We start from the raw sequence: 19,875 nt of genomic DNA, 5'->3' as shown, positions 1-19,875 counted from the left end.
AATTACTAGATTCTGATAAGTCAATCAGAGGTCACAGCGTTTGTCATGAAGCACATTAATTGTATTTCCTTCATCTAACCCGAATCATCAAAAAACCTGAGAGAGAATGGCATAATTTACTTTTATAGATCTGTATATAACGACTATTTCGTATTTTGCTTTCAAGATGAGATACTATGTCAGGCATTTTACTGAAATTTCGCGAATGATTCTTAATGGGGCCCAATTTGAACAAAATGTGATATAAAATAAAGACGTGAAGATCATTAATTGTACCATGTACAATGACTGCTCAAGTCTTTAGTTAACTCCCATTTGTTTGACACGCCAGTGTACATAGAAAGAAACGACATTGTCATGTTTTGACCACGTGAGTTGTAAAACGTTCCAAGGTAGCAGGGCTAATTTGACTAATATACGGATGTTTTCTTTAAACATTCATTTCAGAATTGATAGAGGCATAAGTTAAAATTACCGTCCGTCGTTTACAAGCGTAACAATTAATATTAACAAAGCGAAAAAATTTAAAAGTCAAAATTGACAACTTTCTGGTGCGAACATATGACGTACCCAACGAATTTTCGTTGCGATATTCAAAATGACATATTTCAGATACTGACTTACCACCTAGATAGATTGATAGTGGATATCTGGCTTCTTTTACAAGGCAAAACACGAAGTACGGACATTTGATGCTATTTATTTGGCTTATTTAAAGTTTTGGTTGTCACTGTTCGCCTCTGTATGGATGAAATAACTGAGAACAGGACTTCCAAATGTCGGAACGGATGTTTACACCGGGAGAGGGAAGATAGATTCTCCAATGCGTACCTATCAAAAATATGAAAATAAATCGATTTTATAAAAAAAGAGAAGATTTTTACGGTATCACACATTCCTACCTATTTAGTTTTATCCTTATTGCCCAATTTAAAATTCACCAAAATATTCTTCTATCAATCAATGATTTGTTGGAGAAAAGCTGCGCCTCAGGTATCATAAGCTGTTCTTATCTAAATCCTTTATGTGGCACTATTTGTAGTAGTTGTATTAAATTTTCTCGGAAGATCAGTAGCGATTGAATTTTCCGAGAACTCCAAGAACCACATAATCCATTCTTCGACCACAAACAGAAGTTGTTTGAAAATGGCGTGATGCTGTACCACGTGACCGTGTCATGTGATGTCCAACATGGCGGACGTAACGTGACTGTCCATAAACAAGTTTGGATTTTGAACTTGGTCAAGTGTTTGATTGACAGCCCGTTATCGTGATAGCGTGTGGGTTGTGTCACTTGAACACAAGCAGTTGAAGAGACGCCATGGCAAGAATAACTAGCATCGTGTCTATAATTTTTGTCTGTGTCACAGGTAAGCTTTTGTTGACGTTCAGATGTAGGCCTACAGTATTACTGCGACATGTGACAGTGGCTATTTTTAGCGAGGGGTGCGTGTGTCGTATCATGGAACAAACCCACAATTGGCACTGGTCAAAGTGAAATGCTGTGTTAGCAATGGTAGTAGCCTTGCTTGGCAACTGTATATTTACCGAAATATCGCCTTTACAGTAAATAAAGAAGTCGTTATTCATGAATTGTGTCTACTTTGTCATCTGTCAACTTAAAATATCCAAGCGTCCATTCAAGACTGGTGTCTGTTGGTTGATACAGTAAACACCTTTTAAATAACATGGTATGGGACTTGTAATTTGAAGAAAACGTGTGTGGTTTGCATTTTGTAAGGTAAATGCTTTCGATTCAATACAGCTTTATTGAGTGCCAAAAGAAATATGTTGGGAAATAAATGTTGATTTTGACCTGGCGTCTATTTAAGCTGGCATTTATTCATTTCACAAGTCTCTCAGCTGTTGAAGACAGTGCATCACGTGAGCAAATTTACCATGAAGCACTCACAACGTCAACAAATACAACTTTGATTCTGTCATGGTTCTGAAATACAAGTTTAAAATTGTTTGAATGTAAATTTGGACACATAATTACTGTTAATGATGTTTTTTGAAAATATGTGTGTTGGCATCAGGGGGAAATCGAAATGCACAGGAGAGTGTTGTCACAAGTCCCAAACATGCGAGAGTTGAATAAACAAACTCTAGTTCTTATTCAAGATTAAAAAAGCTGTTTGGAGCTGATTTAGTTTAATCTTTTTCTCCTAACTCTTTTGTTGTAGAGGGAATAAAAATAACTTTATGACTAAAGTTGTAATGAAAAACAGAACAAAAGCATATATTAATTTATGTGTATGTTTACGAGTGCTGTAAATAAATAGCTTTATCTATGTACGGATCATGAAATACTACAACATGGTAATGGCAGGTATGTCCTTGTGTCAACATGTGTATTGATGTTTTGTAACAATACAGGGAGCTTGGCTGTTGATAGCCTGCGCTTCCTGGTGATTGGTGACATGGGGGGACTCCCTACCTACCCATATGTAACCTCCGTGGAACTCGGAACGTCGGTGGAGATGGCTACTATTGCTGACAAGTACGGAGTCTCGTTCATCATGGAGCTGGGGGATAACTTCTACTATGATGGGGTGAAGACTGTTGACGACCCTCGGTTCAAGGTCAGACTTAGTCACAGCACCGAGCTTATGGTCAGTCTGGGGTAGGGCAGGGATGAGTCCAAATATACTACCCGGGTGTACCCACTGAAGGTCTCAAGAGTTAGGTACAAAATGTTCGATATTGGCATTTTCTTTACCTTAGCCCATAGTTAGATACATGAATTAAACAATCTGGTCATGCATACACTGAAGTTGACTAAAGTTATATCTTTATTTGAACTTATGAAAAGTCAGAAGGAATGGGTGCATAGTCAGAAAGAAATGGGAACATTACTGACTTGTAGTGTAACCACAGAGTTCTAGATACTTTTTCTCATAAAAATATACATCACATGACTAACCACGGGTCTGGGTAGTCCTGTGGGTACCCGGGTCCTACTCAATGCCCACCTGACCCAGGTACCTGAGTTACCCATCCCAGCCCTAGTCTAGGGCACTTGTTTCTGCAACTGCAGCATTTTATTAATTACAATTTACACAAATCTTAAATCATATTCGACATACTCAAGTCACTATTTAACATGTTTACTTGCTTAGAAGTGAAGAAACAGTCCTATGTTTACCATGTTTACTGGGGCTGGCGAAAAAGATTGATAATCAGAATTATTGTCGATGAGAAGAAATATTAACGATTATCGATATGAAAAGTGTGATGAAATAAGGTTTTATTTTACCGAGGCAGACAAATTTTTTACCATTGCCCAAAGCGGGAAGCAACTCATTTTGTTATATCTTAATAGTTCACAAAGTAATCCGTGCATAAATGTGTCCCCATTCACCAGTGATGTGAAACATGTTGTTTTGTTTCTAAGCTTTCTGCATATTTGCTCAAAGTTACTTCTCCGATATATATTGATAATTGATCGTTATTTTGTTACCAATTATCGATCTCTAAGGTATATATCGATAGCCAGCGCTAATGTTCACTGACCAAACAGTAAGATAACCATGAATGTTATTGTTGGAAACAGTTCACGTTTGAGCAAGTGTACACAGCGCCATCTCTGCAAGTCCCGTGGTACTTTGTGGCAGGAAACCATGATCACAATGGAAACGTGTCAGCACAGATTGCCTACTCTCAAGTCTCCAAACGATGGTGTGTGAATTATTGTCATGCTTTCTTTGCAAGACATGTACACCTATTAAAAGGCGACTATGCTTGTCTTACGAGGTGACTAACGTGATGGGGTGGTCAGGCTTTCTGACTTGGTTATGCATGTCATCGTATACCAATTGAGTGGATTGATGCACATGCGTCAGTCACTGGATTGTCTGGTCCAGACCTAATGATTTACAGACTGCCGTCATATAGCTGGAATATTGCTGAGTGCAACGTTAAACAACAACAAAAAAACAAACCATAACTGTTTCTATCTTATCCATGAACTATTATGATGATGATGATGATGATGATGATAATGATGATTCTTAATCAATATATTTGTAACAATTCAATTTTCTGAGGTAGTACCATACTCTTGAAATGAAGTGTTGTTTTCAGGAACTATCCCAACTTTTACTACCCACTGAGTTTCGACATCCCGAACAGTGACGCCACTATAGACTTTGTTATGACCGACACTGTGACACTGTGCGGCAACGTCGCTGATGACTTCCATGGACTGCAGCCCCAGGGTCCAGTGGACATTGCATTCGCGGAAACACAGTGGCAGTGGATTGACAAGACGCTAGCAGCCAGCAAGTAGGTGATATACAACATGCATGGCACCATCAACACAAGCAAAACATAGGAAATGTTAGATTGCGTGACATGAAACATAGAACATATTAATTGGGGTGATGTATGACATGTGGCTTCATAGAGAAAACAAGACAGGGTGATATAGAACATAGTACATATTAGCTTGGGTTTTATATACAATGTGTATGGCTCCATAGAACATGCAAAGCTGGGTTATATGCAACATAGAACATTCAAAGCTGGGTGATATGCTACATGCAACATATAAGGATGGGAGGTATGCTGTATAGAACATACAGGACTGGGTGATATGCAACATAGAACATACAAGACTGGGTGATATACAACATAGAACATTTAGGACTGTATGATATGTTACATAGAACATACACGACTGGGTGATATGCAACATAGAACTTACCAGACTGGGAGATATACAATATAGAACATACAAGACCGGGTGATTTACAATATAGAACATACAAGACTGGGTGATGTACAATGTAGAACATACAAGACTGGGTGATATATAATATAGAACATACACGACTGGGTGATATACACTATAGAACATACAAAACTGGGTGATATACAATATAGAACATACAAAACTGGGTGATATACAATGTACTACATAGAACATATATATAGCTGCGCATGCATCAGAACAGCAAGTCGCTGAAAAGTCTTCTCCACCCAAATCATCTTATACCTGTATCATTATCAGATATTGTGATGCAAAAAATCAGGTAAGGTGACTGTGAAGATACCTACAATGGACTCATGTTAGTGAATCACGAAGATGATTTTGGGTTTTGCTTAAAATCAAGTGTCCAAAATGTGTAGAAATGTGAAGAAGAACTTACACAAGTGCACCAGTGCTGATTGACTGAGTGTCCGATTAATCAACAAACAATGGGCAGCCCAAGCAGAGTTAGTGAAGCATTGCTACAAGTCTGGGTGATATACAATATAGAACATACATGACTACTGGGTGATATACAATATAGACAATACAAGACTGAGTGATATGCAACATAGAACATACAAGACTGGGTGATATACAATATAGAACATACACGACTACTTGGTGATATACAATATAGAACATACATGACTACTTGGTGATATACAATATAGACAATACAAGACTGAGTGATATGCAACATAGAACATACAAGACTGAGTGATATACAATATAGAACATACAGGACTACAGGGTGATATACAATATAGACAATACAAGTCTGGGTGATATACAATATAGAACATACAAGACTGAGTGATATGCAACATAGAACATACAAGACTGAGTGATATACAATATAGAACATACACGACTACCGGGTGATATACAATATAGACAATACAAGTCTGGGTGATATACAATATAGAACATACAAGACTGAGTGATATGCAACATAGAACATACAAGACTGAGTGATATACAATATAGAACATACACGACCACTGGGTGATATACAATGTAGACAATACAAGTCTGCGTTATATACAATATAGAACATACAAGACTGAGTGATATGCAACATAGAACATACAAGACTGAGTGATATACAATATAGAACATACATGACTACCGGGTGATATACAATATAGACAATACAAGACTGAGTGATATGCATGATAGAACATACAAGACCAGGTGATATACAACATAGAACATACAAGACTGCATGATATGCGATATAGAACACACAAGACTCGGTGATATACACTATAGAACAAACAAGACTGAGTGATATACAATATGGAACATTCAAGACTGGGTGATATATACTAGACACATAAAGAAACTGTGCACGGAGAAAATATATTCTGGATTGAAATACAACACAGCAAGAACAAAATGATGCAGATGCTGTAGCAGCTGAATGATCGGACCATAAGAAAATGTCAACGGGACCTGAACAACATCTGTTACGATGACGTCAGAAGATCAAAATGGAGTAGGGGGTCAAACGACAAAGTCACAAAGTCAATAACGGGTATGACCACCCTGTGCGTGAATCACAGCAGTGCATCGGCGACGCATGGAGTCCACCAAATGGGCATGGAAGGCCTGGGGAATGGCCTGCCATATCCTCCTCAAATCCTGTGCCAAGTCACGGACGTTATCTGGAGGATGTGGAAGACGACGCAGACGGCGCTCCATTTCATCCCACACATGCTCTGTTGGGGAGAGATCTGGAGAAATTGCAGGCCATGGCAGTAACATGACATTGTTATGGTGAAGGAAAACCATTGCGACCCTAGCCGTGTGAGGACGAGCGTTGTCCTGTTGAAATGTCAATCCCGGGCCATGACGTTGCAGGAAAGGAATGACCACAGGCCTCAGAATCTGATCTCTGTAGCCAACCCTGGTGAGATTGCCCTGAGCAACCACCAAAGGGGTTCGGTGCCGTGCTGTTATCCCAGCCCAAATCATCACAGAGCTACCTCCAAAACGATTCCTCTCCACAATACAGTTGCATGCATAACGTTCTCCCAAACGCCGGTAGACACGTTGGCGCCCGTCACTGTGGGAAATGTTGAACCTCGATTCATCTGTAAAGACAACATTTCTCCACCATATTCGAGTTTGGCGAACATGATTTCGACACCATCTTAGACGGTTGACTCGATGACGGTGTGTCAGGATGGGACGTATGGCAGGGCGTCGTGGTCGAATCCCGTACTGACGTAAACGATTCCTGACAGTGTTGGGATGGATACGGCGCAGTCCAGGAATTGTCTGGGATGTCGTTACTGCCGTTTGGAACCTGTGTCGGAGATGTGTAACTCGAATCCATCTGTCCTGTCTTGGCGTCGTTACTCGGGGACGTCCTGAACGTGGGTGGTCGGCAACGTCATTTGTGTTCTGATAATGCCTCACCAATGCCGATATCGTGTTACGATGGCATTGGAAATGTGTTGCCACCTGTTGTTGCCTCATTCCTGCTCGGATCATTCCAATGGCTTCATGACGCTGTGCAGCTGTCAATCTTGGCATGATTTGCTTGTGATATGCTTGTATCTGCGCCTGAGAAGTTTTGAATTTTTGAATGACCACAGATCATGCTTTCCAAAGTGACAGCGGATTTTGAGTTGCTCATTTTGTGTACAGCTGCACAGGATGCATGTGCAGTAACACATTGCACGTCCATAGGCCCCCATTAATGACGTCATATCGCATGGCACGTGCATGAGCGTTTGAATGTCTCCAATAATTGCTGTGTTCAAACCTATCTTTCATATATGGACAGTGTGCCCTTATATCTATATTTTCTCCGTGCACAGTCTCTTTATGTGGCTAGTATACAATATAGAACTTACCAGACTGGGTGATTTACAATATAGAACATACAAGACTGGGTGATATACAATATAGAACATACAAGACTGAGTGATATACAATATAGAACAAACAAAACTGAGTGATATACAATGTAGAACATACAAGACTGAGTGATATACAATATAGAACATACACAACTACTAGGTGATATACAATATAGAACATACAAGTCTGGGTGATATACAATATAGAACATACACGACTAATGGGTGATATACAATAAAAACAATACAAGTCTGGGTGATATACAATATAGAACATACAAAACAGTGATATACAACATAGAACATACAAGACTGGGTGATATACAATATAGAACATACACGACTAATGGGTGATATACAATATAGAACATACAAGACTGGGTGATATACAATATAGAACATACAAAACTGAGTGATATACAATATAGAACATATATATAGCTGCGCATGCATCAGAACAGCAAGTTGCTGAAAAGTATTCTCCACCCAAATCATCTTATATCTGTATCATTATCAGATATTTTGACGCAAAAATCAGGTAAGGCGACTGTCAAGATACCTGGGTGATATACAATATAGAACATAAACGACTACTGGGTGATATAGAATATAGAACATGCAAGTCTGTGTGATATACAATATAGAACATACACGACTACTGGGTGATATACAATATAGAACATACAAGACTACTGGGTGATATACAATATAGAACATACAAGTCTGTGTGATGTACAATATAGAACATAGAAGACTGGGTGATATACAATATAGAACATACACAACTACTGGGTGATATACAATATAGAACATACAAGTCTGGGTGATACACAATATAGAACATACATGACTACTGGGTGAGATACATTATAGACAATACACGACTGGGTGATATACACTATAGAACATACAAGACTGGGTGCTATACACTATAGAACATACAAGACTGGGTGATATACAATATAGAACATACACGACTACTGGGTGAGATACATTATAGACAATACAAGACTGAGTGATATACAACATAGAACACAGAAGACTGGGTGATATACAATATAGAACTTACAAGACTGGGTGATATACAACATAGAACATACAAGATATGTTGTCAGTTTAAGACTCCTTGGATAAGTGACTTTGTTTGAAATGTGCCTCTGTTCACGCAGCAGAGAATGGGTACTTGGTAGTATGAGATGTCAATGTGGTTGTTAAACATTAAGTGCCTAACAGGCAGCTTAGGTTGTATAATCCCCAGGGAGCCGAGAACGTTACTTGAGAGCACACTGATCCAGTGACGGGGGTAATAACAGTTGTTGTTATTATTATTATCCCCCGCCACGAAGTGGAAGGGGGATAGAGGAATGGGTGCCGTCCGTCCGTCCGTCCGTCCGTCACATTTCGTTTCCAGAGCAGATCTTGAAAATCGTACCACATTTCTTCACCAAACTTGGCACATAGATAGATCTAGTGGTGAACTAGTGCCTTTTGATAGTTTGGGATTTTTAAAAAAGTTATTTTTCGAGTTTCCATGGCAACAACTTTGATTTAGACTGAAAATGGCGGTAGTCCTCGTTTCCGAATCAGATCTTGAAAAACATACCATATTTCTTCACCAAACTTGGCACATAGATAGATCTAGTGGTAAACTGGTGCCTTTTGATAGTTTGGGATTTAAAAAAAGGTTATTTTTCGAGTTTCCATGGCAACGACTATGATTTAGACTGAAAATGGCAGTAGTCCTCGTTTCCGGAGCAGATCTTGAAAAACCGTACCATTTTTCTTCACCATATTTTGCACATTGATAGGCCTAGTGGTGAACTGGTGCCTTTGGATATTTTGGGATTTTTTTAAAAAGGCATTTTTCGAGTTTCCATGGCACCGACTTTGATTTAGACTGAAAATGGCGGTATTCCTCGTTTCCGGAGCAGTACTATATTTCTTTACAAAAAGGCCCAGTGAACATAGTTCACAGGAGCTAATGCATTGCACACACCCGACATGTCATATTGGCGGGGGATGCGAGTATTTCATGCTTGATATACTTACATGGGTCAGTGAATATGTTGTCAATTTATGATGGATGGGGATGATTACTTCATGGTTTGTTTGTTGTTTAACAATATTCCATCTATATGACGGTTTGGACCAGACAATTCAGTGATTGACATCATGAGAATCGATCCACACAATTGGGATCCTATGACATGCATGAACCAAGTCAGCGAGCCTGGCCACCCGATCCCGTTAGTCGCCTCTTTCAACTTGCATAGTTGCCTCTTACGGCAAGCATGGGGTGGTTTGTGTTAGGATGTAATTGATTGGAAGACTAGAGGGGTTATATATATGTGTTATTATATGTTAGAAGTGTGAACATCATGTACTGTGCCGGTGTTCCAGGGCCACCTACCTGTTCACTACTGGCCACTTCCCGGTGTACTCCATCGCTGAGCACGGCCCCACGGGCTGCCTGGTTGATGGGCTAATGCCCATGCTACAGAAGTACAGGGCTAACGGACATATGTGTGGGCATGACCACAACCTGCAGGTAACACCCACACACTCACTCACTCTCTCTCACACACCCTCTCTCTCTCTCTCTCACACACACCCACACTCACTCACACCCACAAACACACACACACTCTCTCTCTCTCTCTCACACACACACACCCACACACTCTCTCTCTCACACCCACACACACAACACACACCCACACAAGACATATAAGGAGATTTTGGAAGAGAGGTGCTTGTATTGTTTAGTGATCAATTACATCATGACATGTCAGCTTAATATGCGAGAACAGGACAAGATGCTGCAGGTCTGAGACGTTTACAGCTTGGATGAGACACACAAGGACATGTTTTATTATTGTTAGATTCTTGCAAAGCAAGGGACATAAATCTGCACAATAAATTGCATTTGCTTACATAGAAGGAGCCCCTGTAGAAACTCTGCTTTTTCTCACTCAAAAACTCATAATCAAAATATGTTGTGTGGAGGTTGATGTTGCCAATCTCTTCACTCCAGCACCTTCAGGAGACGAGGAACGGTCTGACGCTGGACTACATCCTGTCCGGTTCCGCCAACTTTGTGGACCCCAGCACCGCCCACAAGGATGCCGTACCCCCCAGCACCTCCAAGTTCCACTGGGCTGATGCCTTCTCCAAGGGGGGGTTTGTGTACGCCGAGGCCACCCCACAGAACATGACTGTGACCTACATCCAGGCCAATGGGGATGTCCTGTACCAGACTGTTGTGCTCCCCAGGAAACAGTAACTGTCAATCTGGATCATCCAGTCTGTCATATCTCTGTTCTGTTCTGATAAATACCGTGGACCCATTTGTCATCAAAGCCTTGTTACCATCCCCAGTGCTAATATTGCAGAGGTTTTATATAAGAATTTTGGGATCTTTTCATTTTGATCTTTGTGAAAGGTAACAATTTAAAAAAAATGTTCGCAACCCGGGATTTCACGTTAGATTTACACTTTTTAACCGACATTCTCTGAAAAACGAATCTGTGAACCATGTCATTTCTCCTCAGGGATATCGGTCTTTGCGCTGATCTTATGATCAATTTTGTCAACTGTTTCTAATTTCGGTCCAGTTTCTCACTGAAAGGATAGACTTGCCTCCACTCTCTAGGGGGAAGTTGTCAGCAGACAGGGTGTAGACTTGCCTCCACTCTCTAGGGGGAAGTTGTCAGCAGTCAGGGTGTAGACTTGCCTCCACTCTCTAGGGGGAAGTTGTCAGCAGACAGGGTGTAGACTTGCCTCCACTCTCTAGGGGGAAGTTGTCAGCAGGCAGGGTGTATTTTTTCGTAGACATTCCATTCATAAAGCTCTCACAGGCAAAGTAACTATTTTCAGTTAGCATTTGATTTCGGAAAGAAATTCTTGGTTGGATTCAACTAATGCAATTATTATCTGGAATATTGGAATTGCATTAGGTGATTAATTTTTTATGGATTTGCCGACATCAAAATAGCAAAATATAAATAACATGACATTTTTTATATATTTCCAATTTACTACACCCATGTTAGAAACAAAATAACTAACTAAATTATTTGCTTATATGAAATACAAATGTATGTAGCAAAGTGTTTCGTTTTACTATAGTGAAGAAATAACTATCTGATCCAACACCTCATGAATGAGGCTTCAACTACAGGGTGATACATGGAAGTTAAAGATGGGGCTGGATGTCTGCTGTGAAGATTATGTGTTTGATTGCTTGTTTCTCTGTTGACACTCCATGAAGTTGGACGATATACCTCATCAGTGACTGTAAGTTATATTCAAGTTGTAGAATAGATACTTAGAATCGGGATGGTGCAGCATATTTACTATTTTCATGAATTTGTAATATTTTCATAAGTTGAAATAAAGAAAGATTTTATGTACATTTAGGTTCGTCTTTGTTGGTTGGTTTGTTGTTTAACGCCGCACTCAGCAATATTCTATCTATATAATGGCTTTCTGTAAATAATAGAGTCTGGACCAGACAATCCAGTGATTGATATCATGAGCATCAATCAACACAATTGGGATCGATGGCATGCATCAACCAAGTCAATGAGCTTGACCACCCGATCCCGTTAGTCGCCTCTTACCAAAAGCAAAGTTGCCTTTTACGACAAGCATAGTCGCCTTTTACAGCAAGTATGGTTTGTCTTTGTGTGAGATTGTGAGTTAGTGTGTAAGGTGAGTTAATATGTAACGTCACATGGGCAGTATTTCAGCCATATCATGACGAGAAGTTATACATTAATAATACATATATTTAGCCTAAATAAAAAAAGCTGTCAACAAATACAGTACAGTAACTAGAATATCACAGATTCGATTTAAAACTAGTTGAGAATATTTAAAAACAGAAAGTATTAGTTAACATCACAATATAAAAATTGGCCAGAGATCATCAGTTGGGAAGTTAAACTGGATACATTAGACTTGGGCCAAGTTTAGTGTAATCACCAGAAGGGATGATGCATGATAGTGATTATTAAGGGCAGTGGTGGATATTTTTCCTTCAACTCTCTGGTTTTGAAATTTCATTTTCAGCTCCTCTTAACATGGTCCATGTTAAGGTTATGTCATGGGTCTGATGTGTTCATAACCTGGGTGTCTTCGACGGACAAAGTAGACTTTGTATTTTCAAAAATGTTTAATGAAGAAATCATCTTTTGCACCCGCTAATCTGCAGTGGGACAACATCAAGTTTCAAAACACAGTAGGTTCATCTCCATTCAACTATGGCGGCAAGAACTTTCAGAGTTATCGGCAGTCATTTATTATGGGTCGATATGTATGGTCTGTGTATTCATATGTACGGTTATTATGTGAAAAGGCGGAATGTAAGAGAGATTTCAGTAGGAAAGAGGATACCTCTTTGGAACCAATCAATATCAAGCATTATTTAATGTCAAGGTAGAAAACCCAAGTATGCCGTGCGGTAAAGCAACTCAAATTTTATGTTTAATTATCATGATATCTTTATATCTATACTCAACAACAAAAGTTCCTGTGACACCAATATTTTAGTTTATTTTTCAAACAAGTAAAGGTTGGTTTTCAATATTGTAGTACATGTATTGAATCAAGTCACAAAAACGCAACTGCTACAGAAAAGCATGCATTCCATGTAAAAGTTGACTTTTATGCAAGCCCCATGCATTTCACTACCCAGGAACTGGTATAAAAACGTGCGTTAATGGGATTCCATGTGCATTGTTTAGCATCGTGCTGACAACAACCCCTAAAAACAACAAAATTACGCAATTATTCAACATTACGAAATGCCACGCCTGTCCGAAAATGAGCATGTGCAAGACATTGGTATGCTTGAAGCAGGATCGAGTCAACTTGATGTTGCAAGACAATTTAACGTCCACAGAAACACCATTTGGTTTTTATGGCAACATTGGCAACAGACGAATGCAGTCAGAGACCAACCTCGGAGTGGCAGGCCACGCGTAACCAATAATCGACAAGACAACTGGATTCGAACAACAAACCTACGAAATCGTTCCAGCCAGCAACAGTGACTACAAGAAGCATCCCTGGCCTTAGGCGAATATCTTCACAAACTGTATGTCACCGCCTCAGATGTGCAGGGATTGTTGCCAGAAGACCCGCCAGACATCCCGTTTTGGAGTCCCTTTGAAGCACATGTTTTTATATCCATTTTTGGGTAGTGAAATGCATGGGGCTTGCATAAAAGTCATCTTTTGCATGGAATGCATGCTTTTCTGTAGCAGTTGCGTTTTTGTGACTTGATTCCATACATGTACTACAATATTGAAAACCAAACTTTACTTGTTTGAAAAATACACTAAAATATTGGTGTCACAGGAACTTTTGTTGTTGAGTATATAGTCACAGACACTGTACACAGTGAACACTTCTAAAATACAAATCAATGAGTGAGTGCACAAAAGACATTAATGATTTGGGCTTTAAAAGACCAGAATTACAGACAAGAAGCAGTATTCCACTATGGCAAATGGACATGTTGATGAACAGTTTTTTCCCAATTCTAAGGCAGATTGCCATTTGTATTTTTACTGGATACAAGTTCATGACTCAGACCGGGTGTCAAACTTCTATTCATTTGAAATGTCCACAAAAGTATGTCCAACAACCATGAACACCGAGTGGTCTAGTGGTCTAGTGGTATAGCATCTGCCTGGAGACAGGAAGGTCGTGGGTTTGATCCCCAGCCGTGTCATACAATGGTTGTTGTTACCTTGTCTGGCGCTTAGTAACTGGTATCACAGCACTGTAAATCGGCATCAGTCCAGACAAGTACAAGCATGCACCCACACACACACCCACACACACACACGTGCATGCACGCCATTATGTAAGTGCAATAATCTTGGACGCAAAGGTAAACCCCATCTCACCTCACCTCACCCAAACATGACTTCATCAACATATGAAGAACAAGAGTGCTCTGAGGGCACAACATCCCCCGCAAGAATTTTTTTAACAAGTTTATATTTTCTTTGTATTTTATGAAATAACAACAGTACATGGCACTGCATTTGAAACAAATTGTGCAGAACATTTTGTTGGGAGTAACCCAGTCTGAATGCTAATGCCATAAGGATGTAGCTCACCCACAAAACAGGTTACACACAACCAAATGTTTTCCCATAGACTTCTATAGTAACGTTATATTTTCTAAAAAAATAACTAAGCATTTAACAGCTATTACCTGTACGTGTGTGCACAGTTTGGCCTTAGAGCAGCATTAAAAACATAAAAAATGACCAGCTTAGCCAGCTCCTTTTCCGAGTACAGGAAGCTAAACACACCACCTCCAGTTTCGCACCAAATGTCACCTACTTGAAAATAGCTGTGGTCACATTCAGCATAAGTCATTATGTTGAAAAAAGATATAGAAAAACATGGTCAGTTTTAATAACTGGATGGATGTACATTTGAAAGACATATATATCTTACAGAATATCCTCCAATCACAGCCTGAAGATATCTCTCAATCTGCGCTGAAGGCTCCCTACAAAAGCGCACTGTCCAAACTGGTTCTGATTTGGTGTAGTAGAACCAAAAGCCTTATACAAGGAAACTAACTATAGTTATAGTTAGATATCAGAGCTCCAGATAAGCTTTTGGTGTTGTGGGTATTTTACCCATGCATTTTAAAATCATTGGGTATCAGTAATTCTATCTGGGTATTCAAATTTCTGTTACCCACTAGTTTTTACACATGTGGGTATTTATGTTAAAGTTTTAAAAACACAATTCATCTTGTCCCGGCAAACTGGTGTCGTGTGGATTCGAGAGCTTTATAAGACTTAATAGTACCACAATACTTCCACAAGAAAGTGTGATGGCAAATGATCATGATGTAACTGTCACCGTGGAGTTTAGCAAGGTTGACGGAATGCCTGTTTATAATGTCAAAATAAGTTGCTGATTTGCTAATCGAATACGCAGGGTTACTTTTCAATATTTTGATGATACGCACAAGTTTTATTTTTGTAGCGTATCTGTAATGTTCGTTGCGTATTTGATACGCTTGGATTATATTTTACTGTATCTTTCTGCATTTCTGATGCGTATTTTACGCAGATACGCAGCTTTTAGGAGCTCTGGATATTGTGATATTCTCTGGAAACAGGAGGAGGAGTAGATTTCATGAAGCTCCGTAAAACAGGGGCAGTAACTCTGTCAAAATTTGTCGAAATGAAATGGGACTGCGATATATGCGTATCATCAACATGTCAACATCTTGTGTGTAGAGTTTCAGGGATATTCTCTGGAATGTAGGAGGAGTTGATTTCACAAGCTTAGTACCCTCTTTCACAATTAGGCAAATGAAGCTCTGTAAAACAGGGGCAGTAACTCTGTCAAAATTAGTCGAAATGAAACTGGACTGCGATATGCGTATCATCAACATGTCAACATCTTGTGTGTAGAGTGTCGGGGATATTCTCTAAAAGCTGGAGGAGGAGTTGATTTCACAAGCTTAGTACCCTCTTTCACAATTAGGCAAATGAAGCTCTGTAAAACAGGGGCAGTAACTCTGACAAAATTAGTCGAAATGAAACGGGACTGCGATATGCGCATCATCAACATCTCTACATCCTGTGTGTAGCGTGTCAGGGATGTTCTCTGGAAACTGTAGGAGGAGTTGATTTCACAAGCTTAGTACCCTCTGTGGGGTGGATGGACGGACGGACAGACAGACAGACAGACAGACGGACTGCACCACGACATAATCCCCCTTCGGCCATTTTGGCCCTGCGGCGGATAAAAATCTAGGGTTGTAATGATTCACTGATACCTACAATATCATCGATACTTAGGTACACACAATACTTGAATTGTCAGTTTGTGAGATCACATATTCGCTATAAATAGAACAGGAACTGATAGAGTTACCTCCTGTAATGGCAGAAGTAGAACAGCGCAACCTGTAAGCATGGCAGAACACAAAGACGTGCCTGCTAACTGTTACATTTAAAAACAATCCTTCATTTAGAACTGTTTTGATGTTGTGGTTTTCTTTGTTAATGTTTTTCAGATAACTATAAATAAATGTATGAAGAGAGAGGTTTTAAAGCTGTATTTCAGTGACTTCATCATTTGTTACCATTCGATGTGGTGTATCATGATACCAGTAGTATCGGCAGTCCAAATCATATCGCAAGATACCAGGCGATAGTCAGCTCTACAAAATACTCATATCCTTTTCACTACATTTTGACTACTTGAAAAATCCATGTCTTATTTACATCTGCTTCATATATGCCCTCAAGTTAAGTGAAATAAACACATAAATTAGTTTAATCATGGTAATTACTAAATTAGACAATTAAAAAATAATGCCAACTGAGGAAACCAGAGATTGTTAATTTTATGTATACACGAAATTAAGAGAACAGTAATATATAACCAAACTTATATTTTCTGTGTTTTCATGGCATAAACACTGATTATGTTTACTGTGAACCTGTAACTGTCATCCCCTTGGATGAGTAAAGATGATGAAGAGAGAGAGCAGTCCAAGACAGAAGTTTGACTTGCCCTGCAGTGTGGACATCAACGTGAACCCACAAGAAAGTGAATGATGACACCAAGTAGACACCAAGCTGAGACCAACCAACGACAGCTTGATCTGTGACAATCTCAGAATGATGAACCATATTGACTGGTTTGGTCTACTAATGCCTACATGGAATAATAGGGAACATCTTCTACATATCATCATCATCATCAGAAAAAGCATGCGCCAAAAAACACCCCCAGCAAATTTAGAATATAACATTTATTATGTCAACTTTTGCGGCTGAGGCTTCAAATCACCAAACCAATCGGCACTCCATAACTCACTAAGAGCCCCCATCATTGATGGTTTAAACATAAATTTGCAGCCCCCACAAGGCAAACACAAATACAAAGAGTCATTTACCTGGACAAAAGACATGGAAGAATAGATACGATTAGCAAACCAATACCCAACACAACCCAAAATACCAGAATACATAACAGTAAAGAGGAAACAACCCATCACAGCCAGAACATCCACCCAAACAATTTTCATAACATTCAAAGACATATCACTCCCCAATCACATAACCTTGGCGCACTAAATGATAAAGTCCATCCCATCAGAAAAAAAGCCAAAAATGTGACTCTGAAAACCATCTAATACAGGAATGCACGTGGGGTCCCTTTCTGTAGGAATTGTAACGCCGAAAGACATACAGCAAACCAAAATACCTGTCCAATCAAACAACACATTTTTAAAGTTAATAAAAACATAAAACAGTTACATTTACCAAAACCAGCAATCATACAACAACACCACATTACCACAGACGAGGAATTCATACCACTGTCAGACCAAACCCTAGACTCTACAGTTAGCTCCTTCCAACCCCTCCCCCTACTCCCCCACACCACCACAAACCTCAAATCTCAAAGACAAAAACCTAAACCAAAACAAATACTCACAACTTGTCAACCCACCTCCACACACCCAGTAACCATAGTAGACTTACACCCTCCCACCTCCCACCAAACCTAATACACAAACACACCCTACCCTACCCTATCCCTTACACCAGACCTACTCCCCGGCCCCTATTACAGTCAATACACAGGCCCAAACCCCAATTTAAATCAGCGTTCCCCATACCACTGCCACCCCCACCCACCTTACTCAGCAAAAAACACCAGAAAATCATTCCTTGCCAAAAGAAAATCAAAACTTAAAACAGCACCTTGAGCAGCCACAATTCAACAAAAATATAGTGTTCACAGCAGCTGCCCTTCTAAACTATCACTAAAGTAAAATTATCTCAAAATTAGACACATCACCATGTCATTCATAACTTTCTCTTTGACAGCAAATCTCTTAAAAAACAAGCTTGGAAGTTCATAATGTCACAGGGGCCAGTGATCACTGGCCCTTAAATATGATATAATAAACATATCCATTTTAACTAAAGATCAAACTTCAGGAAACACCCAGGAAACAAATTTCAATTTAAAAAAAGCAAACTGGCCACTGTTCATCAAACTCTGCAATCAATCTGACACATCACATGATCACATCACATGATCACAAATTCAAAACATGGACACAGACACTTTTAACACAAAAGTATACCCACCTAAAAATAACTTACACAACCCCAGTCCCTTGGTGGAGCAACAAAATAATCAATGCTAGAAAACAGAGAAAAAAGGCTCCCAATCAATTTAAGAGAGACTGTTCTAAACTACCTTTAGTTATAAATCTGAGGAACAAAACTAAACAAATAATCATGGCAGTGCAAAGAGAATACACTGTCAAACTTTCAGTAAAACCTTAAACATTAGCAAACAAAACACTGGGCTATTGTGGAACAAATTTAAAGCCATAAAAGCTAATTCCCCAAAAGCTATTTACCCCAACATTAAGAACCTCACCACAAATAAAGCCAAAGCTGATGCAATTGCTGCCAACTTTATTCAAACAAGCTGCTCAGCCTACACCAAAAACACAGCCTCAGCCACAGGACAAGATAATATCAGTTACATAATCGTAAACAAAATCCTAATTAGAATACAAAAACTAAATATAGACAATGGGCACTATACCCCTACAATGGAAACATGCTGATGTAGTACCAGTCCTACCGACCCATATCAACCATATGTTACCTTAGGTGTCGGGTACTTTACCCTTCTCCCTTGGTCACTTGTTCCTGATCAACCACTCCTTAGTTCTGGGGATGATGTAGCTCTCTCTCAAAATCACAAGTCAGCTGGTTTGCTCAAGTCCATTTATTGGTGATGGTAGTTATTGTAAATATACACACAAGGTCCACAGTTATCTTCTTGTTGCCTGTCTTACTTAAATAAAACACATACCTAAATGATGCGTTGAAGAGCCTGATAGCTTTTCTGATCAACGTTTAACTCTTCTACTTTTCTGATCAACGTTTAACTCTACTACTTTTCTGACCCGGAATGCCAATTCCAGAGAACTTCTCTGTTCAGCCGTGAGTTTCCGAATCCCCGCACCACTCCCAGACAACTCACTAAATATTATTGATGATAATTTTAGCTCCTCCCACCAAAATAATACTTGACATCATGTGAAATGAGTCCTAACGCTCACCTCCATATGAACCCCAATTTCCGTTCCAATCAGTTTTTCCATCAAGCTCTTCTTAACCAAACCTTCAGCTAATTTCCTAACTCATTGGTCAGCCGAAC

The 19,875-nt window shown here is 39.4% G+C and overlaps 1 protein-coding gene across 1 annotated transcript; it reads left to right on the top strand.

Annotated features, from left to right (window-relative positions):
* Positions 1–5: 5 nt before the first annotated feature.
* Positions 6–12,044, top strand: LOC124119629 (tartrate-resistant acid phosphatase type 5-like). The gene is made up of 6 exons (XM_046482200.2): positions 6–1,370; positions 2,380–2,585; positions 3,557–3,681; positions 4,087–4,287; positions 10,027–10,174; positions 10,661–12,044. Exons 1-6 carry the CDS (start codon positions 1,322–1,324, stop codon positions 10,907–10,909), a joined length of 978 nt encoding a protein of 325 aa, XP_046338156.2. The 5' UTR covers positions 6–1,321; the 3' UTR covers positions 10,910–12,044.
* The last annotated feature ends 7,831 nt before the right edge of the window (positions 12,045–19,875 follow it).

This window comes from Haliotis rufescens, unplaced genomic scaffold (assembly GCF_023055435.1).
Source record: "Haliotis rufescens isolate VD_foot unplaced genomic scaffold, xgHalRufe1.0.p SCAF_2, whole genome shotgun sequence".
NCBI lineage: Eukaryota > Metazoa > Mollusca > Gastropoda > Lepetellida > Haliotidae > Haliotis > Haliotis rufescens.
The sequence above is the reverse complement of the archived record's forward strand: the minus strand, read 5'-3'. Positions and strand labels throughout refer to the sequence as shown.

Excerpts from the sequence above, each read along its gene's own strand:
- LOC124119629 (XM_046482200.2), top strand. The coding sequence starts at position 1,322 with ATGGCAAGAATAACTAGCATCGTGTCTATAATTTTTGTCTGTGTCACA. Across the intron at positions 1,371-2,379 it reads AATTTTTGTCTGTGTCACAG|GGAGCTTGGCTGTTGATAGC; the intron begins GTAAGCTTTTGT and ends GTAACAATACAG. Across the intron at positions 4,288-10,026 it reads AAGACGCTAGCAGCCAGCAA|GGCCACCTACCTGTTCACTA; the intron begins GTAGGTGATATA and ends CCGGTGTTCCAG.